Consider the following 27339-nt stretch of genomic DNA (forward strand, 5'->3'; position numbering starts at 1 on the left):
TGATATTTCTTGTTTGGGTTTGAAAAATTATGAGTAATGGAATATACAAACAAGAGGAGAGAGAAACACTAGTGAGAAAACACCCCTGTGAGAGATACTATCTTGTCGCTGCCTTGGCAGGCGAGTGGTTGCTCACTGCCGGCTCAAACATCATCGTCGAGCGCCGGCGATCTCACGGAGGGTTGTCTGGAGCTGGTCATCCCGCCGGCGAGAGATACACCTGTGCTTAAGGAGTATTACCTGTAAGAGAGAAATCCATTTCGCCGTAACCTAGGCAGGCGAGTGGTTCCCGGTGGCACAGAATAGACCAACGAACCCTAGAGTCTACACCGAGGGTCATCTGACGTTGGTCACCCCTCCGGCAACCTAGATCTCATTGTGTCATCTCTCAGAGCATTTCAGCAATCCTCCCAAAGACTCTGTTGGTCGTGCCGTCGACACAGACCGAGTCGACACTCTCCGGCGAGTCTTCTGGGAGTACTTCGGGGTCAAGCTTTGAGTTTGAAGTCGTTGGTCTTTAGCAATGGTCCTTAGCCGTGTATCTGTGTAGCAAATTTCTGATCTGATCTCAATGTGATGATGAATGGCTGTTGAAGGAGGGGAGTTGGTCAGTATGGGTTCTTCTATGGTGTTAGTCATAGAATCTAAGTCTTTTACTCTGGTGAAGGAGGGGCGCATGTTGGCCATTACTGAAATGGGTCGAAGGGTGATTTCTAAGTTGGTTTTGGGTTCAACAACAGTGCAATGGCTGGCTAAGGCCATGGAAGCGTGCACAAAGGATGAAAAACAAGATTTTTTTCTCCACTGTCCAGGAAGGTAGACGCAGTTTCACGGCGCACCGCTGCTCAAATGCTCGAGGTCGTTATATGGCAGTAGAAGAGTATGGTGGTTGTGGGAGGAGGAATTTTGTTTTCATTCCTGAGGACGGGTGCAGTGGTTGGAGAAGGATGAGGGAGGTGTTGCGAGACTTTTCCTTCAACAAGAGAGGGAGTGACAATTTGGAAGGACAAGATGCTGCAAGACGTGGCTCTGCTAGGGAGTCGCATAGCAGACATGTCAGTGGCGTGTCAGCGAAGGAAAACTTGGAGGTGCACAAAGATCCTAGTACATCCTCAGTGGCGAGGTGATCCTATGTGGCAGCTCTAAAGACGAGTCATGCTTCGGGAGTTCAGAGTGAAGGAGATCTGCAAATCACGTCTCAGGACCAGCTTGTTGAGATGCACAATTCCTTACAGGAGATGGAAACCTAACTTGTCGAGCTGAAGGTAGCGATAGCTTTCTTGTCTTCGAAAATAGACCAGCTTTCAGTTGGAGGTAATAGGGTTGTAAGAAACAAGATAGGCTCGAATCATTTAAACCCAGATAAAGGAAAACATTTGTCCCTATTTCTAGATCCAAGAGAGTATGGCGGGTCAAAAGGAAATCCGAGTTGTTTGATGCAAGGTCTACATCGGGTATCAGCGTAGAGACATCAGTAATGGAATGTCATTTGCCTAATGTAACACTAGATAGACCGATAGTCGGTACTACACCCTTGGTCCCCGAAGCTCCCTCGTCAAAGTTGAAGAAAAATAGTGTGCCAAGGTCTGAAGGAGATGTAGGAACCCCAGAGGTGAAGGGACTTGCTGTCATCCCAAAATCTCCAATGGGGACCATAATACCATTGGAGCGAACCAATGGTGTTGCTGGAGAACCAAAGGGTTTGGCATTGGTGCCTCGTGTAGATGAATGTCTAGAGTCAAGATTGCAATTGGATACTATGTCTGGGGATAACGTTGCTCCATTGGTGTCTCTTCCACCAATAGCAGACTGGATTCTGCCTAACGTTAACGAGATTCAGCAGTTTGTGGAAATTTCACATGGAGGATGTGAAGACCAATTCAATAAACTAATCACTGCGATTGAGGCAAGCCACGCGCTTGAAACCAAAAGTTTCAAGAAAAGCAGGGAGTTACAGCGTTTTTCTTGGGCAATCAACTACAACGCTAAAGGTGGTAGCTCAACTAGAGGGAAGTCTAAAGGGAGGATATTGTGAAGACGGGGAATCAAGGGTTTGGGGTTGGGTGTTCGGGTAGAGTTTTAGTTCTACGAGAAACAAGGGTTGGGGACCTGTCTGGTGTATTTTGGGTTGTTCTTTTCACGGGTTTTTTGGGTCATTTTGGACAAGATGTTTTCTTGTATACATTTAGTGTACTTTGTTTCTCTTTTGATATATAATCTTTTTTACTTATCAAAAAAAAGAATATACAAACAATGGTAAATTTTGGCCACAACCCATCATCCAAACTAACCCTTTTCGAGTATTTAGGCTTCAAAAGGAATGATGAATCCCTCTTCATTGGCCAGCTTAACTCAAAGCAAGCAGATGACCTACATACAAAATGTACATAAGACAGTATGAAAGGAATACTTCAAAGTCTATGAAACAAATCTGAAAAATACAGATATATGAAAAAAGCAAACCAAAAATATTCATTGAAGTCATCATAATTCCGCCATGCTGAATGTGCAGCTTTCCCATTATCATTTCTAGCAGCTTCCTGTATATTAATAAAACCATATCATAAATATTTGCTAAAACAATTGGAAGCAGATATTAAATGAAAACAAGTATATGACTTTTAAAATCTCCTTTCAAATAAAAAACAAGAGAGAAAACAAGAAGACATCACATTAATAATACTACAAAACAACATCCTTAGATCCTTTAACCGTAGAAAATAATACTCTGCTTCGATTTCTCTCATACATGCATAGAATTTCCATTGCGTTCTGGATGAAGTAAACCTTCCTAACCCAGGCATGACAAACCAACCATTCATCAACTTTTTCAAAGCCAGGGGCACCCAAATGCACTAAAAGAAACCTAAAAATTATAACCATCTCAAGAAAGAAGAGCAACAGAAAAAGGATAAATCGCATCTGTAAGGTATCTCCCAAATGTTTGAGATAGGGGATCTGTTGTCAAAATATTGTCAAAAAAGGGAAGTTGTTTAGCAGGGACAATGCTAACTCAATGAAATCCACATACTTTATCATCATGTACACCAGCCAACTTGAGGTTACAAAGGTGTCTAGGGGAAACTCCAGAGAGTGAACCTCTTAGTTCAGTTCTTGAAGAAAAATGTCACGAGACACCTTCACACTTTACGTAGTTAACTCGCGGCGGACAGAGCTAATAAATGACAGGAAAGGTACAGCCACATTACTAACCTTGGGAGAGGGCATTGATCGAGCTTACATGTATGATGCCCGTAACCAAAGATAATGACATATAGATGATTAACTTCCCCCAAGCATAATTCGTTGCAAAAATGATAATGAAAGTTAAACATTTGTTTTGATTGCGAGATTCTAACAAGAAGTCCAATACTTAAATGAAAAGCCAAAACCAAATTTCTGCAAGACAGAGAGACTATCTTGGGGCAGGCTTCAGAATCTGCTCTCCAAAGATTAACAAAGGAAAAGCTTCCTTCACAGGAATACACTTTGATGGATAACATAACCTCCGATGAGAAATTAGCATACCAACTCGCCTTCTTCCTTCCCCTTCTTATTCCAATGAAACATTTTTTGTAGTAAGTTTTACAACAAACGAGATATTTCGGAATTGACATAAGGCCTGATACCTAATTCTAAAAATAAATAAGTATCATTTTTTTTTTTCAATTGGAAATTTCCAATTGAAAAAAAAATCCATTGATTTATAAATCATGAGAGATATGTTGTTCTATCACAGAGAATTATTTGATTTTTTCATTTCAAGTTATATTCAAAGCCATATGAATATAACAAGATCCACTTACCACAAGCCATATGAATATAACAAAGACCCACTTACCGCAAGCCATATGAATATAACAAAGATCCACTTACCGCTGCCAACGTCTCATAGATAGGGCAAATAATTTGTTCAAGGAAGGACACAGAACCACTTTCAGTTATACAACTGAAAGCATGATTAGCTTCTCCATGATCCAATATTGCATCTAACTCTCTTGCCATCTGAAGGAACACAATTGATTTAACTTTTCATTACTATAGTTAAAACATAAAACTAACATTGTGAAATTTCTTGCAAACTTCTCTTTGAATTAAGATGGTCGTAAAACTAAAAAAACATACCCAAAGAAAGAACCATTCTCATAAATGTTTTGGACAATTATCTGGCCACAATCTTACATGTATAAGAATCAGTCTATAGTCACCCACATCATCATCAATAGTGACTCGTTTCCACTTATGGTTGTGGCCAACTCATTTTAGAATGACTTTTCACGCTAACATTCAGAAACTAAAACAAGTTATTTCATACAGAAGACAGACTCGCATTTCTATGATAATCAATTATTATTCAGTACAGAAAAAGAATGCTGATTACCACAGGATGACTTTCATAACACAATTACAACACAAAAATTTATGACTGCCCAAGAGACAGATTTCCCTAGATTAGAATAGAACAGAGGATGATAGCAGAACAAAAGGTCAAAAGATTACAAGACCGTTGATAGAGGCTTACATGGTGGAATATATAGCAAATGCATTCAGGAAGGAAACGGACATTTGCAGCTTCACCCCAGATAAGGAAGTACAATGAAACTAGAAAAAGCTTCCTGTCCCGATTAATTGCTTCTATACTGTGGAGAATTAGAACCCAGATAAGAAGAGAACAAAGGAACTAACTATTTCAAAATAGCAGCATGTTCACAAGTAACCTGTTCCAAGCAACACGAATCCGCAAGTACTTGCACCATTTAATATAATTATCAAGCACCTTCAAGAAAACGTCATTTATTGCTTTCTCATCTACTTTCTGTACATGAAGTGAAATAAAAAATAATAATAATATCAGTTAACTTAACATCCAAAAGAATACCGTCAATCATCTTTCCACTACAGTACACAATAAGCCATAACCATACCAGGCTACTAGAACAGCATAAATCCAACAAAACCTGATTTTTTCATAAGATTTCACAAAAGATAAGGTAACTAAGACAGTAAAACAAGTACACAGGATGGGGGTATACAGTCTTCTTGAGATCATTGATGAGTTGAAATCAGTGTTCTTGTGATTCTTGTTCAAGTGGTCTTATGTGCTTGGAACAACTTCTATGATTACGTTTCTCGATTTTATAAACTCCCTTCCTTGCTTATGTAATTCTCTAGGAGAGCATTGTGTACACATCCTGAGTAAATGAGGCTTCTTATTTCTAATAAGACATTTAAATAGCTACTCCAAAAAATAGAAGTCTAAAATGTAGAAGTCGAAGAATATCAAAACAGAAGACAAGGAAGTCAATATCTAGCAATACAGGTAAGAAGTCCAAAGCATCAGCCACCATGCCAAGTCATGGTAAATAATGGTTTTACACAACTCACATACTTTCAGAATGGAAAACACAAAGTACTACATTTAAAATTTTGAAGGAAATAAAAAGGTTCATACAACTTTCAACTTCATAAAAACACATAATGCCTCCAACCACAGCAGCTGCGCTTAACAACCACAGCACCCAACCACAATGCTTGGGTGCAAATCCCTTAACACCCATGTTGGTTGAGACGGTACCTAACTCTCTAAGACCACTAAGAACCTCCCACAGATATCCTCTTTAGGGCCATTGAGTAGCTATGGGTAGGGACCCCCTCCCACAAGCTGCGCTTTTTTTTTTTAATCGGCATTAAAAAAAAAAAATGAAGTGAGTAACTCGGCACAAAAAAATGAAGCATATAATGCATTGAAATCTAGCTAGCATCATGCAGGGATTTATGAAATCCAAGCATTAATTCAGGAGAACGTAGAAATCCCTAGTAGTTGGCTCAAGTGGTAAAGGCCTTGGTCTTGGTGGCATGTTCCCTCTAGGTCTAAAATTCAAATCCTCTTGGGTAAAAATAATTTCTAAGGGTCATCTGACTCGGGGAACTTCCCCTTGAATTACCCCAGGTGCACTTGCAGGAAACTCCTTACCGAGGGCCTATACATCCCTGGGATTAGTCAGGACTTTATTCTCAAACACCTGGTGCCAATAAAAAACAAAAAGTAGCTTCACGAGTGGAAGAACAAGCTCAACCAAAATAAGCTGATAAGACCTGACATACATACTCAAAACTAAGATTCCTTTTAATAGCCGCATGCGACATCAAGCAAGAATTCGAACATAAGTTGACGAGGAATTAAGAATTCACACAAGGTTGCTAAACGTACCAAGAAGCTAGGAATGCACTCCTACCTCTCTAGGAGAGGTTTGGGAGTTCTGAATTTGTTGGTTTTCAATTGTGCCCTATTGGACAAATGGTTATGACAATATCAACTACATGGAGCATACCACCCAGACTAAGGCCCTTACCACTTGAGCTTAGCGTTAGGGGTTAGGTAATCAAGAAGTTTTATTCATAAGATAATAGCATAGCCCAAGGAGGAAAGATTGGGAAGTCTATGCCTTCTCAGAGTTCTTTTAATATATTGTACTTAATAGGAGAGAATATTGGAGAAGGTGATGAGGTCCTTGGGTGCTCTTCTAAAAAGAGGAAGTTCAATGTTTCTTCATTCTGCTGAGCCCTCACTATCCAAGAGACTAACCCATTTCTTTGTAGAAAATTTTGAAAGACAGGAACATCTAAAAGCAGCTTTATTTATTTCTTTTTTTATGTTGGGAAACCTCTTCAAGGCAAGGCCCTTCGGACCCACCCCTGCAGAGTAAACTCAGATCCCGTGCACCGCACCCTCAGAAGTTTCCCTACACTGAATTAGTTAAATCGTTGGCTTTTCACCGGGGTGTGGCCCCTAGAAATTGTTTGCACCCAATGGGATTTGAGCCTTGGACCTTAGGGGAGCATACCCCCAAGCCCAAGGCCTTTACCACTTGAGCCAACCCCTAGGGGTTAAAAACAAAAAAAAAAAAAAAAAAAACAGTTTTCTTTGTTGTTTGTTTCCTTAGGAAAGATCCTTACCATTGATAACCTAAGCAAACGTCAAATCATCTTGGTAGACTAGAGTTGCATGTGCAAAAAAAAAGGGGAAACCGTATATCATCTACTAATACACCCCGAGGTTCCAGGACCTTATGGAATGATTTCTTGGATAGAGAGGACTTAGAATTGGTGATGCTTAAAAGGTTAGTTGACTTTCTAGCTAGTCAAAGGGGCTTATAAGGCAATCCACAAATTGCAACATTGTGGAAGATGGTTCCAATTTATCTATTGTGATGCATTAGGAGAGAAAAAATGATAGAAGTTTCAAAGAATCATGAGTAGACAATGGAAAAACTTAAAGCCTTCTTTAAAAACACTTTGTTCCTCTGAGCACATGGCATAGATTTGAATAGACTTACATGTTCATGATTTTCATGTAATGGTAGTTAATCTTGCATGGGTGTATCTTTTGTATACATCATGCATACATAGCTATGCCTAATAGTTTCATTAATAACATTCTTTATTACTTAAAAAATGAGGAAGTTAAATAGCATTGGTTAAAAGATCTCTTCACACCAAAATCATCTTTTGTGTATAACATATCTATGAAAGTCAATTTTTGTTAATTGATATTGATTTATGCCTAGAAATGGCAATATATAATACGACACGTGAACCCGACACAAAATAAGAAGGTTGGGGTCAAAACGGGTTGACCTGATAAGACATTATTAATAAACAGGTCAATTGCGGCTCAATCCGCAATCAACCAATATAACACGAATAATTTTTTTTTTGATAGGTAATAAGATATTTTATTCAAGTAAATAGGCATAACCCATGTACACAAGGAGTATACATGAGAATACACCTAAATACAAACTAAAGCAAAATATAATTAAAATAAAGCATTATAAGATATTCATGTCCTTCACTAGGTTGTTCACTCAAAAATTTAAAGCGCTAAAGAAAAAATCCCTAAATTCCCCCATTGTGCATTCACAATCTTTGAAGCACCTCCTATTTCTCTCCAGCCATAGGCACCAGAACAAACACAAAGGAATCATCCTCCATTCAGCTTTATTGCCTCCACATCCCGCAGCGCCTTGCCAACTAGCCAAGAAATCCACCACTTGAAAAGGCATCACCCAACCAATGCCTACCCTTGCAAATAACTCATTCCATAAAGCAGTCACCATTTCGCAATGAAGAAACAGGTGATTAACTGATTCGTCATCTTTTTTGCACAAGAAGCACCAATCCATCACATATAAACCCTTTTTCCTCAAATTATCAGCTGTTAAAACTTTTTCCAGTGACACCAACCAGCAGAAAAATGCAACTTTACTGGGCACTCTAGCTTTCCAAATGCATTTACAGGGGTATGTATTATTATCATGTCTATTTAACACCATGTAATGGGAATTCACCGAGAATCTGAACTTATTATCATGAACCCACTACATCTTGTCCTCCCTGATCAGATCAATCTTTGAATCATAACACGAATAAATTCTATTTCAAATTTTATAAATGTTTAGTTTTATATGCTTTTTTTGTTTGTTGGAATGTAATATTATTATTAGTATTTGACTACTTAATATCTCAAACTATTTAATTTTTTTTCTTAATATGTAATTTTTATTTTATGAAAATATTAATTTTCTTATATATTATTGGTTAGTACATTGATAATAAAATATTTTATCATAAATCTAATTATAATTTTGAATGATTTATATAGTTATCTTTGTATTATATATAAAATTATATTTTTTTTATAAGTAACAGATTATATTAATAAGAATAGGCCATCGATCAAAAAAAGAATAATAATAATAGTATTTGACTACTTAATATCTCAAACTATTAAATTTTTTTTCTTAGTATGTAATTTTTATTTTATGAAAATATTAATTTTCTTATATATTATTGGTTTGGATATTGATAATAAAATATTTTATCATGAATCTAATTATAATTTTGAATGATTTATATACTTATCTTTGTATTATATATAAAATTATATTTTTTATAAGTAACAGATTATGTTAATAAAAATAGTCTATCGATCAAAAAAAAATTAATAAGAAAAGTCATTAGCCTAAGTACACAAGGGGTATATAAGAGTTTACACTAGTTAGGAGGAAGAAATAGAAACAAGAAAATCATGAAAATCATGGTCATTGAACTCTACAACATTCGTCCAAAGGAATAAAGTTTTCACAAAGAATAATCTAATCTCCTCCAATGAGCGCTCCTTATCTTCAAAAGTCCGACCATTTCGTTCCTTCCATAGGCACCATAAAGTGTATATATATATATATATATGGGAAACATCTTCCACACAACTGTGATTTGTGGAATTCCGCCCAGATTCTTCTAGCTGGCCAGGAGCTCAACCACAATGGCAGCATAACCCAGGCTAACTCCAATCTTCTGAACACGTCATCCTATAACGATCTGGCGACCTCACAATGCAATAGAAGATGATCCACAGTCTCAAAATTCTTTCTACACATACAGTACCAGTCCACAACAATCACCAAGCGTTTCTATAAATTATCCATATTCAAAATCTTGCCCAAAGAAGTTGTCCAGGCGAAAAAGATCACCTTGAGGGCACCTTGCTTCTCCAAATACATTTCCATGGAAAGTGATTGTGCTACAAATTTGTGAGGGTCTTATAAAAGTAACGAACAGAAAATATACCTTTTCTAGTGGCACAACTTATCAATTCCCTAAGTTCTCAATCTCATGGCGTACAAGAGACTGAAAAAATCAGCAAAACTGCCAACCTCCCAATCATGGACCACCCTCATAAAGTTCACATTCCATTGGATTGAGCCACCAGGCATCTCTATGGGGTCCGCCACTGATGCTTCCTGTTCACACGCAATCATGAAAACTATAAGGAATGCGTCCTTACATGCTCGATCTCCATACCATAAATCATGCCAAAATTTTATTCTATATCCGTCACCCATCACGATTCTAGTGTGTCAGGCAAACAACCCTCAACATCTTCTAATGTGCTTCCAAACTCCCACTCCATAAATCCCTTGTACCTCCCTAGTGCTGCTCATCCCCCCCCCCCCCCCAAAACATACCCCCGTACTTGAAATCAATCACCAACTTCCCTAAAGTTTCCCTCTCCATGTTATGCCGCCACAACCATTTCCCAATAAGAGCCTGATCGAATACCCTCAAGTATTTAATTCCCAACCCATCAATAGAGATTGGAGAGCATACCTTATCCCACTTGACCAGGTGGGACTTATACTCATCCCCCAGCTCACTCCAAAGGAAATCACGCTGAAGTTTCTCAATTCAAATTGCCACTCGCTAGAATTGGGAACAAAAATAAGAAATGAGTTGGTATATTGGACAGTTGCTCTTGATTAGTGTGGTTCTACCGCCTTTTGACAATACAATATCTTTCAACTTGCCAATTTGCTTTCAATCTTCCCTATTACTTCATTCCATATAGATTTAGCCCTAATAAAGGCCCCTAAAGGAAGGCTAAGATATTTCATTATCTTAATTGGGTTAAAAAATAAATATACAAGTTAATTCAACCTATTTATATAAAATGAGTTGAAACAGGTTAAATATGTTAATTATTAAACGGGTTAAGCGGGTCATGTCGTATCATCTGTAATTTATATGGGTTGTGTTACGGTTGTAGGGTATGACCCGATTGTAGAGTCCTAGCGCAATCAAATTGATGGTGGAGCTATTGGTTGGCCCTCCGAGGTGTTGCAGATACTTGTCCAAGCGGCACCGCCAGCGTGGAGCGCCAATAAGGAGGTTATCGAGAGAGGCATTGCACAGGGAGGAGAGAGAGAGAGAGAAGGGCTCTGGTGACTGGGGGAGAAGCTTACTTCGACAAGGGCCTGGGTGAGGTGGCATAGTTGGACTGCGACGACGGCACTGGCAGCGGCGAGAGGGAGAAACTGTGTGAGAGGGACTCGATTTTGGGAGGAGGAGAGGGAGAGGAGCTGCACTATGGAGGGTTGGGTCTGGTCGGAGGTCACCGGTGAGAGGGAACGGCCGCTTGTGGTGGCCAGCAATGAGCTGTGGCGGCGCTGCTATGTCTGGGAGAGAGAGTCGGGTGAGGTGCACGGTTGCTGGGAAGCTGAAGGGGAAAGACGAGAGATAGGGAAAGTGGGCTAGGAAAAATGGACAATAAAGAATGCTCGATGGGAGGGATTATAGACTTCTTTTTTCTTACACTGTTGCTTTGGGCTTCAGTTATTGTAATGGATGGGACTAGTCTTAATGACTTTCATGCTGTTTTTCCACTTTAGCTTGTAATTAGGAGTTTTTCTCTTGTATACTTCTTGTATACTTAGGCTATGCCTAATTACGTGGTTTAATCAATTTCTTACTTATAAAAAAATGTATTTATTAAAAGATGAAGCCATGCAAAGCAAAATTGTAGTGCTCAAAGGGAGGCTCAAGCCATATCTAGGCCTATACTCTCAAAAGACCGATCAATGGTATAATTGGAGCCCCATTGAAATCATTACAAGGAACAAGAACTTCTCTCTCACAAGCATTGTACGATCTAATACACCACACTTAGTATTTGGGGAGGGGGGGGTATCAATATTTTCGTCTCCCTTAAATTCCCAACATCCTTTGTGTGCCATTCCATCACAGGTGGCACGGCTCAAAGTCCCACACTTATGGTTGGGATAGACTTTGATATTATTTGTAACACTCCAAAGGGGGCATAAGTCACACCTAGGTTTATAGTCCAATAGGACTAATCAATGGTACAATTGGGGCCTCATTAGAATCATCATAAAGAGCAAGAACTTCTTCGTCCCAAGTAATATGGGATCTCATACACCACTTACACTTATAGATCAATATGAGGTATCACAAAAACTGTTGAACTAAAAAAGCTAAAGTGTTGAAATAACCAGAAAATGGTAAGCCAATAACCTAAATCTATTAGAATTAATTGGTTAACAAATAGTTGTAAGCTCTCACCGGATCAACCTCTACAGGAATGCCAAGTCGAGATTGTGCATTTGCTATCATAAGGACAACATTCTCCCGCTGGTTCCTTACATTGTCTTCCTGCATGCACAAAAGTCAACTAACTAAGGAAACAATGAGAACGTGTAAGATAAAGAGCATATATTCTTAGTATGATGCATATTAGGCCAAAATTGTAGCTTACATGGTACTTAAATGATTTCCACAACATAGCCTAGCCGGTTTCAAGTCACAACTGAATAACTAACTTAGAGACTATGAGAAAGACCTTTCACCCTCTAAGAAGTTTTATTAAAAAACCCAGACAAATATATATATTCATATGCATACACGTATTTTATGGATGGATTTATGGTCTACTTAATGAAAATCCAAAGTAATCTAAAGTGTAAGAGACTACCACTAATGCATCAGCCCAATTGAAACATGAAAGATACCAATTAGGGCTGGACAAAACTTCTACCTGCTCCGACTCTGGCCGAGATCCGCTCCAATTCTGACTCTTGACGGAATCAGAGTAGTCGGAATCGGAATTTTTTTAGAAAATATTGTCAAATCGGAATCAAAGTCGGAGCCGATATCGGCTCCAACTTCCGAACTCCAACTGCTGTTATTTGTTCGCTATTCTAAACCAATTTTATTGAATTCACTAATTACTTTATACGAGATTGCTTTTTATCTGAAGCTCTGAACCAATGTAAAGTCGTCTTTTTTTTTTAACAACATTATTTTACACTGCTTTGTGAAGAGCGGTACGAAGGGGAAAGGGATAAGACAGCTTAGACAAGTGACAATTTTTTTTTCTTTTTCGAGCAATGTAAAGGATATTTATTTAATTTCACTTTCATCCTTCGATATTCAGTAAGCATAACTTCTACCTTTTGGACTCCTGAAGGAAAGAAAAGGACATTCGGTTCAAATATCGAGCCTTTGGGTTCAATAAAGTCTTCTTTTTTTTTTTAATTCACTCAAGTCTCGAGCCTTTAGGTTCAAATCTTAATCACCGTAGTGTTTTTTTTTTTAGGTTCTAGGGTGGCTTGTGAGTGTACTATGTTCATGTCTAGTTTTATAGCAATGTCAATTTCGAGATACCAATTTGACCGCTCGTTAGCCGTTCCTTTCCATCCCTTTGCATATAAAAACTAGTTTTTGGAAGAGACTCGATAAAATCAAAAAGGGAAATGGGAGAAGACTCGTGTTGGAGCAGTCAACAATCAAGACACTCTCTCCCTCTCTCTCGACGGCGTTCGATGGCCGAGCATCGTTCAACGGCGTCACAAACACAACCGGCCGAGCCATCCCTCCGACGCTCCGCCACTCCAACTTTGACTCCAACAACTCCGATCAGAGTCGGAGTCCGGAGTTGGGCTTTTCGACTCCGTAGGAGTCAAAGTCGGAGCCTAGCCCTAATACCAATTAGCATTAAAAATTCAAACCTATCTACAAAGCCATAATCTACGGTCATACATATCAAAGAACAGAATGGAGAAATATAAGCATGCACAAACCTGAAAACCAAACACATATTCCAAAAGATCAAACATATCTGCATCCCTTCCTCTAGAATTCTCAAAATCAGTATATCTAATTGCAGATATTGCGCCTCTAACCTGTTGAGATAACCAAAAATAAATAATGTAGAGTCAGAAGTATTTCCAACCAAATGGAGTAGAGAACAAAGATGCAGGGCAAAGAAAAAGCCCAATTTAATTTTAAAATGAACACCTATTTTCAATTAATATGACTATGATTTTGAAACTTAAAACTTGTAACAGCATATAAAAAAAAAAAACTCGTATGGAATCACCAAGGAGCAGGGAAAACAAACATTGGAATATTCTCTTTTTTTTCTTCTTTGATAAGTGGCAAACATTGGAATATATCTTGTTCAAGATTTTACTTACTTCTGGAAAAGTTCTAATGGCATTGGTCAATGAAACTGTCTCTAGAGGAACAATATTGTAAGGTGCGAGTTCCCCAGCTAATTTCGCATCAGACTTTTTAATTCTTCGCAGCTGAAAATCCACAGAACAATGAGAAATGTGAGTTCGCAATGTCTAAGCTTCATATGTCAAAGATACCACCAGGTATCAAGGTAGAAACAGAATCCTAATTTTAATGACACTGTTTTAAGAATAAATTTCATTGCCACCATTACACATCAGCTAACATCCTGAGAACATTAGAAAGAATAGCTCAAACCCATACAATTATTATTAATTATAAAACTATATGTTGTAAATCCTAAATATATCTTGACTATTGTAATGTGGTTAATGGCCTCTTGAACGTTACATCCAGAGGTAGGTGGGCAAAAGTGATGTACCTCCTCAATTATAAGTCTTCCAACTCCATTAGGATCTGCATCTTTGCTAAGCGCATCCATAACCTCAACTATGGCCTTCAAATTAGCAATTGCTTTTTTCATTTCTATAGATCTGAGTTGCAGCCTGAAAAAAAATATATAATTTTAAAAAACACACACAGTGGAACAATGCATGACCCAGATAGAGGGGACATTGAAGGCTCTTCCAAGTGTTCAGTATCCAAATAAGGAAATTAATCTCACTTCTGGCGTACTCAGACAACCTTAGTCCACAAGCAGCAGCTAAACTGCGATGCAAGTGCGTAAACGAAAATGAAAAGCCACAAAACAAAAGTCCCAAAGGCCAAGCACAACCTCGATAGAGACAAGCCTGCAAATCAGGATCATGCATGCCTTGGCCATACCACGCCTGGGTGTCATACTATGGCTGGTTATGCAATGGCATGGCAACATGTTCCTAGGCTTGCCTTGGCATGAAGGCCCATGCAATGGCCTTTTGTGGGCATGACTGCCCATGGCATGGTTTTCCAGGCCTTGGCCTTGCTCTATAGTGGCAGCACATTCCCAATGGTGAGGCTGCCCATGCCTTGTCCCACCAAGGAACCTCATAAACAAGGCTGAGCAAGAAAAAAGCACGCGTTCCAAATTTACCAATGAAGCAAAGGTGTCCTATGTCTTACTTGAATGAAGATCCACTCTTGCTTATGATGCCCCTTTCATCTCTATCGATAGCATACACCATGATGTAAGATCAAAATATGTTTCAACCAGATAAAAGCAATTCATTCTACCACACATTTCACATGCCCTCATTTTATGCCTAGGACTAATGTATTTCATGGTTACTAGTTCTTACTAGTTCCAAAATCCAACATAGAATTCTCTAGAGCAATAGGCAATAGCAAGCCTCAATTCTGAATTACTACCCAAACATGCATGTAAGCATTATTGGATTCAAGTAAATGAATAGAACATAAGCGAGCAAATAAAGCAGTATTAGTGGGCCATACTCTCCCAGGTTAGCACTAAAATTTCCAGATTCCAGCAATTTTTGTTCCTCTTTTTGGATATCATCCACTCGGTGCCGACTCTTGTACCGTTGGTAAAACTCCCACAGGTGCTCAATATCATGATTACGATCTATTTGGGCCCCATCCCTTTTGGCAAGTTTTTGCTGCAGTAAATAGTCCAGTCTTCATGACTCAAGTTGATAACTTGATAAAATCCAGCAGAAAAGCAATTTGCACAAGTAATTTTTTTATGCGGAGCATCTAAAACTGATATCAGTAATTAGATTCTAATTTAGGCTGTGTATGGTCTAAGTTGCGCTTAAATAATACCTTTATTAAAGACATCAAACCGGTCTTGAACTGAAGAACACCTCTACCATCACTATTGGGGTCTAGGTTTTGCGCCATGGTATATGCTTGCTCACACACTGAAATTGAAAACATTTAACTAGTATGAAATATGTTATCAACTATTTTTTTGATAAGTAAATATGTTATCAACTAATAGACATAAAAGTATGCAATTAGTAAAATGTATAATCCAGCAAAGGCATGCACGTGTCTCTGCACTTACAATTGACCTTTATAGAAGACATGGAGAGTAATATCTTGAGATATGTCAGAAATACTAAAACAAGGAAAAGATAGGCACGCCAACAAAGTAGAACATCCTTATTCCACCATGCCACTTTACATTGTACCAATACTCTTTATTGTCTTTTTTTTTATGACAGGGGAACCACCCCATGGAAAAACCCTTAGGACTCACCCATGGAACCTAAACCCCCAGGTAGACTAGCACAACAACCCACCGCCATGGCCTCCCACTTAAATCACAGTTTGATCCAGGGGAAATCGAACCCGTGATATGGGGCACATGCACACAAGTTCACCCTTACCACTTGAGCTACCCACGGTTAGGTAATACTCTTTATTGTAGCATCTTAAGGAAGTCAAAATGAAAATATATCCTGTATAAGCTATTATAGAATCAAGCATATACAAGAATTGGACATAAAAGCTTGGGGAGGCATACCAAGTGGACTCATGGGCATAGACATTAGAAGGAGGGCTCATTTGTGATTGATGTGCAGCATTTGGAAGGACATAACGGTCGTAACTTCAAAGATTGCAAAAGAAATTTCCAAGGTTAAAAACATGCTTAGATCTTTGTATGAGTGGACTACAGTCCATAGTAATTACCGTCTTGAATTCTTTATAAATTTTACTAATACTTGCTTCTCTAACCTTCCTTAATCTAGGTAACCCTTAGGGGTTGGCTCAATTGGTATGGGGCCTTGGTCTTGGGAGTATGCTCCTCCTATGTCCAAAGTTTAAGCCCTTGAGTGCAAACAATTTATAGGGCTCACACTCAATCAGTGGAAAGCCAATGATTTACCTTATCGGTGTGATGTGGAAGTGTTACAAGGGGGTTTAAACAAGTAAGAGAAAAGTTTTTTTTTATAAGTAAGAATAAAATTTTGTTGACTCAAGTAATACGTGTAACCCCAGTACACAAGAAGTATACAAATGAGAACACCTAGTCACGTAGGCTTAATTTTCCAACTGACTATCCTAACTTTCTCCTTCGAATAGCCTAATTAAATTTTTAACAAGTAAACCATGGACCATAAAATTGTTCAGTGTCGACAATATAACATTTCAAAGCACCACCAAACTTTACTCACCCATTTTTCATCTCTCCTGAAAGATTCTTAAAGCAAATAACATATATATTGGCTTCCATGTATACTTCATGTGTACTTAAGCTATGCCTATTTACTGTTCTTTCTGTTACTATATGTACCGTTCTTTTATTAATTATCAAAAATAATATATACACTGGCTCCCACAATGAGCCTGAATTCCCTTTAGCTTTCTGTTACTATTTCTCTATTTAAAATAAAATAAATAAATAAACATTAGCTCCCATAGAATGCTAGAGAGAAAACCTCCATGATAGTAATTAATAACATTTTGCTTAGAGCCTCGGCCATTATAAAGAGTAACCAAAACAGCAGATCACTAGGGTGAGTAGCCCATGAGAACTATTGAAAAACCCAGCAAGAGATAAATTATGAAAATACACGCCCATAAAAGAGAAGTGGAAGGTCTTGGGCTGAAGTGGTAAAGGCCTTGGCTTGAGCGTATGCTCCCCCCAGGTCTAAGGTTCAAATGCAAACAATCTCTAGAGGATTTGAACCTTAGACCTGGATTAATATTACATAACAAAGTTTACACACTGACATGGATTAGTATAATACATCAGATTCACTTTACAATGAAAAGAACTTTACAATCTGACAAATTACATTAAACCCCGTCAATGTGTAACTTCCTTGTGTAAGATTTCTGTGTAGAACAAGCATTTCCCTTTTGCCAAAAGCACCCTTGGCTCACTTGATTTAAGCCTACTATCGAATTATTCATTATCAAGAAGCATACAGTCTAAGATTTGTATACCTCTGACTAAAACATTTAGTGGCTTCGACCGCATCTTATACATATGTACTTGACAAGGCTATTTTTAAAAAGCATTAACAACTTATTCAAGATGAATAAGACAACAAAGGGCCGACACCTAACAACTATCTCCTCATTCCCTAATACACAGCTGCTTGAAATTTCTATTATGTTTATATTCGCCTCAGTCCTAATCTTTGATTTCTTAGCTCAATTAATTATGAGAGCACCGTAATTCAAATATCATATCACAACCAGAACCCGCGTCACAACCACGCATGTTTCTTAGTAAAATCAGAGCTTAAATGAGCCTTGAAAACATGCAACAACAGCTATAACTGTACAGAATAAATTATCAACACCGAAACAATATTGGAAATAGAAAAAGGAAACTGACCAGAATTAAAGTTTAAAAGGAGAGGGAGGGAGGGAGGGAGGGAGGGGGAGAAAGAGAGACAGACTCACGAATCCTTGAGACGCTGGGGTCCTCGGATTGGATCTCATCCGCAGCCTGTAAGATCGCATCGATGTTCGTGGATTTCACGAGTGAGGGTGGGACCGCACTGGCGATCCCACTGGGAGTTCTTTCGTGGCCCTGGCCGGCACTTCTCAGCTGTTCCCTATTCAGTGTCGCGCGCACCAGCCTCTCCCAATTCTCTCTAACCCTAGCCATGGCTAAGGCTCCGTATGAGAGCAATAGGAGCCCCAGATATCACAAATGAAATCGAGTTTTGGCAACCCTGACTCTGTCCAAGTTGAATGCGGGCGGTCCACTCGATCGCGGTGAGTGGAGTTTAGGAACAGAGAAAGGATTCGAAATGAGAGGTTTAAACGGGGAATGTTACGGGGAGAAGAAACGCGGAGTCGGAGATCGCGGGAAAAGGAAAAGGAAAAGGAAGAGGAATTTGTAGAAGAGTACTTGAAATTACGATTCTGCTCCTGTAAACGATGGCGTGTTTTTGTGCTCTGCGCGTCCCCCGTCGAACTAATTATCGGTAATCTCGTATCAAAGAAATTTTTTTAATTATCAATTATTAATTAAACTATTGATCTGTATATTACCTAGAATTTAAGTCTTTAGTATCGTAGTCATTGGCAATTATATTATTATATTTTATTATTATATTGCTATTTTATTTTGCTTTAAATGATATATTTTATGGTTGATTATTACTATGCTCATAGTATTGATTCTCGTGATCTATATGATTTATAATGTTTAGATTATAATTTAAAGTTTGAATTAGAAAATCTGATAAATAATATAAAAGATTGTAAGAAAAAATAACAATTAATGAGATAGGACTATACATTAATGATATCTAAATATCATATATATCAAAGTAGATAAGCGTCAATAGAGAAAAAGAAAGCTCATTGCGACTTCCTAAGAAACGAAATTAAAAGTGTAAAAAACCATTTGAATATCTTTGCTTTATAAAAATAAAAAATAAAAAATCACTGATATAGATTTTTACAAAAATAACCCATAGCAAAAGAAAATGAAGTATGTTGGAAAGTTTGTGTTGGTAAGCCATGAAAAATCCATTGGTCAGTTTATTCATGCTGTAATGCTTTAAGGGTGACCCGATAGTGTTCCCTCAAGTTCTTAATCTACTTATTTCTCTTTGATATAGGAAATATTTGTTTAAAAACCTGACTCAATGAATTCTTTATTTAAACCTAATAAATCTACTACTAGTATCCCTATAGAACCTGATAATATCAACCAAGAATATTATAGTATAATAGATATAGAAAGAAATTTATAAGATTAGACAATTACTAAAGTTCTAAAAAATCAAATATACAAATATTCTACTTTTTCTTCTAAATTATCATTCTTACAAATTATACTATTAAAACAGTAGAGAAGACCATTAGTTTAAATAATAATTATGAGTCGTTACAACTATTAACAAATAAAGCTATTAAACATCACAAAGAACATAAATATTCTTTCATACATATTGAACTAGTACAAGTAGCTATAAAATCACTCACTAAAAATAGATTAAACACATCAGTATTACTTTATTTAAGAGATGAAAGATACTATAATTTTCATGATTCATTACTTGGAATGTTAGAATCAAGTTTATTCTAAGGTCCAGTTTATTTTAATTGTTATCCCAATTATTCTCTTTCATTATTCGATACTAATATCTTACATATTTTAATATTAAATATTAAAACAAACAGTTATCATATGATGAAATGATCACTAAGGTCCAGTTTATTTTAATTGTTATCCCAATTATTCTCTTTCATTATTCGATACTAATATCTTACATATTTTAATATTAAATATTAAAACAAACAGTTATCATATGATGAAATGATCACATCCTTTAACAGTAGTATATAGGATCCATTATAAATTGATGAAAATAACATTAGAATCATAAGTTCTTATTACCAGTCTAAAAGGATATACATTATTATTACAATCTAGTACACAAAACTATAGTGTACAAATTTCAAAACAAATCAATTGGAATCAAATTACTCTCACTAATGAATAGCAATTAGAGAACATTACTCCATTACCTAAGGTAGAAAATAATTATAAAAATAATCTTGAATATATAGATCAAAAAACAGACAGAATGATTCAAATAACTTTTCAACATTTTAGAAGATCTTTATCACATTATTATTTTTCAGCACCTTCTAGTTATCATACACTCGAATCTATTCTTACATCAATATTTCATAATAGATTTCAAAATTTTGATACCAGATTCCAGAGTCTAGACACACAGATTTGGAAAATTATTCCCTTAAATAATATGATACACCAGTATATACTGTTAATCATTCAGATAAGGCATTCACCTCTTATAATCCTCAAAAAGAACATTCTTCTCCAACATATTCACAAATAATTGGAGATGATGCCCAAATATATACCATTAATAAAGAATAATTTAAAATTAACAAAAAATATCTCAAACAAGATTATATGAAATAAGAAAATAGTCACAAAATATTAGTATTTTTTTCAACTTTTACAAAAATAGAAAGAGATTATATTCAAGAAAAATATTATGAGTATCAAGAAAAAATACAAATTAATATATATTTCTTTACATGGTTTGAAATATATAAAATAAATCAATTGTCTACTATAAACAGGATTACTAACCAATGAATTAAAGAATAAAATAATTAAATTGTTTATGAGGAATACTCATTTTGAAACAATCAAGTTCAATCAAAGAAATATTCAAATATTAGCTTCATCAATAAAAAAATAATAATACAATAGAAGGTAAAAACATTGATAATATAATCCAACAAAACAATTACACCAATTTATATATAAAAACCATGAGTAAACAATTATAAAGAATTAAAACTCAAATATCTTTCATTAATCATACCATTAAAGAAGTAAAAGAAATCTCTTTATTTGTTCCCCATGAAATCTCATTTTATCTAAAAACTATTTTTCTTAAAAACAAAAAATAATTTAATGGAATAAATCTATAATAAATTAGAAAAATTAACTATTAGCAATATTGCATCTACCTCAAAACAACCTCATATTAATGTGTTAAGTAAGACAGACTCACATGTATTATCTGATTCTGATATTAGTAATATCGAAAATCAATTTAAAAATTTAGATTTACAAATAAATAAGATTAGAGAAGATCATGTTAATAGTTTTTCGGCCAGTTATTCTAAACATCATGTTTCTATTACATGTAATTGGTATCCGAGACCTACTCTACCGGATATACACTTCAAAAAAAGAGAATATATAATAAAATACGCTTTTACACCATATGTATTATATGAATGGAATATTGATGGATTATCTGAGTATAAAATATTAAATAATTTCCAATAAATGATTATGGTAGCTAACGTCTATAAAAGTAATAGAAAAACTTATTACCAAGTAGTACATATTATTGTTACAGGCTTTACTGACAAATTAAAAAGCTGGTGGGATCATTATCGTTCAATTGAGCAAATGATACAAATATTAACCACATATAAACATGATGAAAATATGCAAGTGATTAAAACAGAAAATGGTTTACCGTTAGAAGATTTTGTAAATACTTTAATATATGTATTAACTAAATACTTTGTTGGTGATCCTGTCAAATTCATAGAAAGAACCAGTAATTTATTGATTTTAAAATGTCCGCAATTATCTGATTTTTGTTGGTATAAATATGTATTTCTAACTAAAATTATGATCAGAAATTACTACCAACAACTATATAGGAAGGAAAAGTACATAACCAAATTTTCATATCATTTCGTCCAAAAGGTACGAAAATCATTAGTTAAATCAGACGATACTATTGATTATCATAATCTCACATATGATGATATAATAATTACTATTAATAAAACTGTTTTAACTATGTATAACGATTTAATATTAAAAAAACAGATGGATAAAGAAAAGAAATTTGCTAAAAAAGAATTACGTACCTTTTGTGAACAGTTTGGTTATACTCAATTATTAGCCCATTCAAGAAGACACAAAAAAGGAAAAATAATTTATAAAAATTATTCTAACAAACAAAAAAACACTATAAACATATAAAATATAAACAAATATATAATAAACCAATAAAAAATCCTAAAAAGATTAATAAAAAGAAAAAACAAATTGTTTGTTATAAATGCAGAAAAGTTTGATATTATAAATCAAATTGTAAAGTCAAACAACATATTAATGAATTTGATATATATGAAACATTAAAAGAAAAATTATTAAAAAATTTTATAATAAATTCAAGCGAAAATGAGGAAAGCTCTTCAAAAGAAAAAGAAATCTATCAATTAAAAGAATCAAAATTTTCAGAACAATCTTTTGATAGTAAATCTAAAGAATATAAGGTAGATGTCTACAATTGTTTAGATAAGAATAATTGTATTTGTAATAAAATTATTAATATGCTTTCAAAACAAGAAAATATTATAATATAATTAATAGTCAAAATTAGTGATCCTGAAAAAATAAAAAATTATTTAGAAAAATTAAAAGATACTTTTAATAGTCAAAACACTTCAGTAACATCATTAGCACCATACAATTTTTCAAAAATAATAAGAAGATTTAAAACAAAAAAATAAAAAATTACAATACAAGATCAACAACAATAAATTAATGAGATAAAAGAAGAAATTTGAAATTTGAAACATCCAATTTTAAACTAGAAGTTTCAACTGAACAATTATTACAATAAATTATATTATTAAAAATAGATAAAAACGTAAATAATCTACATAATAAAGAACATAACAAAGACAGATAAGCTTCTTAAAACAATAACTAAAATATAAAAAAATTCAAAAACAATTAAAAGACCCGATATTAACCAAAAAAATTGATAATTTTAAAACTATAATTGAAAATGAAGTATGCTCTAACCTGCCCAATGCTTTCTGGAATAGAAAACAACATATAGTCGAATTAGCTTACAAAAAAGAATTTTCTAAAAAAACATTCCAACTAAACCTAGACCTATTCAAATGAATAATGAATTATTATAATTTTGTAAAAAAGAAATTAATAATTTACTAACAAAATGATTAATTAGGAAAAATAAGTTATCATGGAGTTGTGCAGCCTTTTATGTTCAACAACAAGTAGAATTAGAAAGATAAGTCTCTCGTTTAGTCATCAATTATAAACCTTTAAATAAGTTATTACAATGAATTAGATACCAAATTCTTAATAAAAAGAATTTATTATCTCGTCTATAAAATGTTACGGTATTTTCAAATGAAAAATGATAAATACATAATACTTTATACAACACTTTATACAACAATGTTATAAAACATGGAATATTTTTGTAAAATATCTTATAAAACTACCATCATTTTACAAAAACGCCCTTATTTTATAACATGTGTTGTGAAAAGTGTTGTGTAAAGTGTTGCATGTTTATCATTACTATTTTCAAAATTTGACATGAAAAATGAATTTTGGCAAATCCAAATTACTGAAAAAGACCGTTATAAAACAACATTCACCGTTTCTTTTGGACATTATTAATGGAACATTATGCTATTTGGATTAAAAAAATGCTTATAGTGAATTTCAAAATATTATAAATGAAATATTTACTCATTTCATTCATTTTTCAATAGTTTATATGGATGAGTCCAAATTATTAAACAAAACGGATTAATCATCTTATCATCAAAAATAAAATAATTTAAAGACAAAATAAGTTTTATTGGACATGAAATCCATCAAGTAACTATTACACCAATTAGCAGAGCAATAAAATTTGCTGTTAAATTTTCAAATGAAATAAAAGATAAACAACAACTACAAAGATTTTCAGGAAGTCTTAATTATTTTGTAAATTTTTATCAATCTCTCAGACCACTATGTAAACCATTATTTAAAAGATTAAAAAATAATTCACTTTTATGGACAGAAAAATATACAAATATTATAAAACAAATTAATGTTCACGTTAAGATATTATCATGCTTAGGACTTTCATCTCCACATACTTTAAAAATTGTTGAAACAAATGCCTCTAATATTGGTTATAGAGGAATTATGAAATAAAAATTATCAACTGATTCGGAACAGATTGATCGATTCTATTCAGGATGTTGGAATCCTGCCAAAAAGAATTATAGTACTATTAAAAAATAAATTTTAGTTATTGTATTATGTATTTCTAAATTTTAAGATGATTTGTTGAATCAAAAATTTTTACTTAAAATAGATTGTAAATTAGCCAATGAAGTTTTGATTAAATATGTGAAAAACCTGGCTGCTAAATAAATTTTTGCTAGATGGCAAGCTATATTAAATATTTTTTATTTTGATATTGAACATATTAAAGGAGAATCTAATTCTCTTCCTGATTTTCTATCCCAATAATTTTTACAGGGAAAATCATGTTATCATCAAAGTCAAAAGTAAAATCTAAATCTTTTTATGCACGACTATCATCTTCTCCATATCCTTCACTTTATCCTTCCACAACTCCAAGACCATGTACAATATTGTGGTCATTGTCACAAAATATTAGACTATCTTATAACTCATTCTGACCATTAAATACTTTAAAATCACCAATATATTCGAAAGCCATTTCCCATTCTTCCTCTTCTATTTCTCAAATTATTAATCATATATTATTATCTCAGCCTTCTACATCCCCTATTATCATTAAATCTCACTAGCACTCAGTTTTCCCTATCGAACCTGAAATTCAACACCTGTTTGACCTCCAAAAATTATTTAATGCATTTCTTTTACTAGATTGACATTATGTTCCACAAAACATTAAGAAAACCCAACATTTTTATGAATTCATATTAGTAGACACAACCCAATTTTTATGAATTCATATTCGAAATCCCTTATTCTCTTCAAACTCAACATCTCCACCTGTATCTCCAATTGTTGTCTTTCATAAAATTACCATTAAACAGGTTCTCACTTTGAAACAATGGAAAAAATCTCTATTTAACAAGAAAGTTTTTTCATCCTTATGATCCGCCTTATTTTGATTATTATGATTACCAGCAGACATGGACGAAAGTATTTCTAAAACAAAATAAAAATTTGCGTAATTCGTGATTCGTTCATTTTGACAAATTATAAGAAATCAACAAACTTCTAAAATAGTTTTCATTATGGTGAGACTATTATGGACTCGAACCTCTTCTCCTTCATCTCTCCCTCTAGGAAAGTATTCAGATTTTTACTTCACAAGAAGACAGCCCACCAGCATTAAGCCATTCTTCACCACTTCTTCTTTTCTTCCTCAAGACAAAATTAAATTGGATTATTTAATGAGAATGCGTTATAAAACCCCATCACTCTCTCAAAACCATTATGTTTTTAACCCGCCAAATTTTTGTCAAATGGTGGGAAAAATACAATTATGATCATATTTTAAACATGTTTTAAAAAATTACCAAAGCTCCAGAAGTTCTAGTCCAGTGGAGTAGATTTCAGGCACAATTAGCATCCATTACCAGGAATAAAGATTTGAGAAAATTAGCCGAAACAATGTCACAAGTTTTGGATAGCGATGATGAAGAAGATACACATCATCCAGTCAAATTATCTCCATTACAGCAACTTGTATTATCACCGGACTATCAAGCCTCATATTCTCAACAGGCCTCTCATTCTTAGGGTAACTCAGCCGCCTCTCATTTTCAAGATTATTCACCTTACCATCCAGTACATTTGATGGATTCCCAAGACCTGTTTGATTTGGAATTAGCAAATTATGACTCTCAGATTATATGATTCTAGAAGATTACTACTTTATCAATTAATCAGCATGACAAATGAAAGTTGTCAGAAATATTATCTCCTCAGAAGAATAAAGACAGAGAACTTTGTTTATACTATTCACCCCTCAAATTATTGTCTACACTATTCATGTCAGATTGTTGTTGTTGCCCTAGATTATTATCTAAAAAAGACAAATGATTTTGTATATACTATTCACGTATTATTAGAATTATTATTTCGTACTATTCTAGTGTCTATATAAAGAAGTTTGTAAAGAAATGAAGGCATTCAGAATTTCTCATTTGAAGCCTCTTCCTCTCTCAGCCAAATCACTCTAGTCCTCCTCACTCTCTAAAATCCATTCTTTGTAATCATTTCTTTCTTCATATCTTCTACTTCTAACTCTTCCTAGAATTAATCTCTTTGTAAGTATTATGTTTTTAATAAAGTTTATTTCGTATATGTTTTCTAATTTATTTACTTTTTCATACATATGGTTAATTATACCATCTATTATTATTATTAAACTATTGATAACTATCTATATATAATATTCTTATTATTTTATAATATAATATTAAATAATTATTTATTATATTTTACTTATAAGTTTATTATTTAAAATCATATTAAGATAGGTTAAGAGAATAATCATAAATAAATATTTTTAATTAATTATTATATTATAAAGCGATATTGAATGCTTGAAAATAATAAAATTAAATATAAGTTTTATTTCATTATATAAAATTATTTTTTTAATTGATTGAACTTTATTTAAAAAAAATTGTGTACAACAACTTACAAAAATTATTTTCTTTAAAAAGTTGTTTGTTGTCTTCTACTAATCAATTTGTTTACACAAATTTACTAATGTGTTAATCAGTAATATTAGATACGATTTTAAATTATATAAGTTATGCACATTTAAAAAAAAAATTGATCTGTGCGAACTTTACATATTCTAAAACTACAAATATTATTTCTTTATTTTAATTATCAAGTAATGAATTGTTACGTCAATTAAATAAGCGCTACTGCAATCCAATGGATAGATTTGAGAAACACTTTCTTTTCTCAAATTAAGAACCCTTTTAGATAGTGAAAGTGTTTCATCTCATCTCATTATTATAATTTTTTTAAATTTTCACAAAAAATATAATAAATAATTCAACGTTTTCAAATTTTAAAATAATAATAAAATTAAAAATATTATTTTAATAATATTTTATTCAACTTTCATCCAAACTTATCACATCTCATCTCAACTCACTATTCAAACGACGCCTAAATTATCGAGTCATTGTAAGAAAGCTAATAATTATTGGGTGTTTTTAAAAATTAACTATTTT

At 34.1% G+C, this 27339-nt stretch overlaps 1 protein-coding gene across 1 annotated transcript in view; it reads right to left on the reverse strand.

The window, feature by feature from the left end:
* LOC121236887 (callose synthase 10) overlaps positions 1 to 18722 on the reverse strand; it is a 64328-nt gene extending 45606 nt beyond the window's left edge. Inside the window, exons 1-12 of the mRNA XM_041133388.1 lie at positions 18196 to 18722; positions 15598 to 15695; positions 15268 to 15431; positions 14258 to 14381; positions 13836 to 13946; positions 13440 to 13541; positions 11923 to 12012; positions 4719 to 4816; positions 4523 to 4640; positions 3877 to 4005; positions 2464 to 2540; positions 2292 to 2370 (exon numbers count right to left, since the gene is read on the reverse strand). Coding sequence (XP_040989322.1) covers positions 2292 to 2370; positions 2464 to 2540; positions 3877 to 4005; positions 4523 to 4640; positions 4719 to 4816; positions 11923 to 12012; positions 13440 to 13541; positions 13836 to 13946; positions 14258 to 14381; positions 15268 to 15431; positions 15598 to 15695; positions 18196 to 18403 — 1398 coding nt within the window. The 5' untranslated portion in view covers positions 18404 to 18722. The remainder of the gene's footprint in view (positions 1 to 2291; positions 2371 to 2463; positions 2541 to 3876; positions 4006 to 4522; positions 4641 to 4718; positions 4817 to 11922; positions 12013 to 13439; positions 13542 to 13835; positions 13947 to 14257; positions 14382 to 15267; positions 15432 to 15597; positions 15696 to 18195) is intronic.
* Between the last annotated feature and the right edge of the window lie 8617 nt (positions 18723 to 27339).

The sequence above is a fragment of the Juglans microcarpa x Juglans regia genome, chromosome 6S (assembly GCF_004785595.1).
Source record: "Juglans microcarpa x Juglans regia isolate MS1-56 chromosome 6S, Jm3101_v1.0, whole genome shotgun sequence".
Taxonomy (NCBI): Eukaryota; Viridiplantae; Streptophyta; class Magnoliopsida; order Fagales; family Juglandaceae; genus Juglans; species Juglans microcarpa x Juglans regia.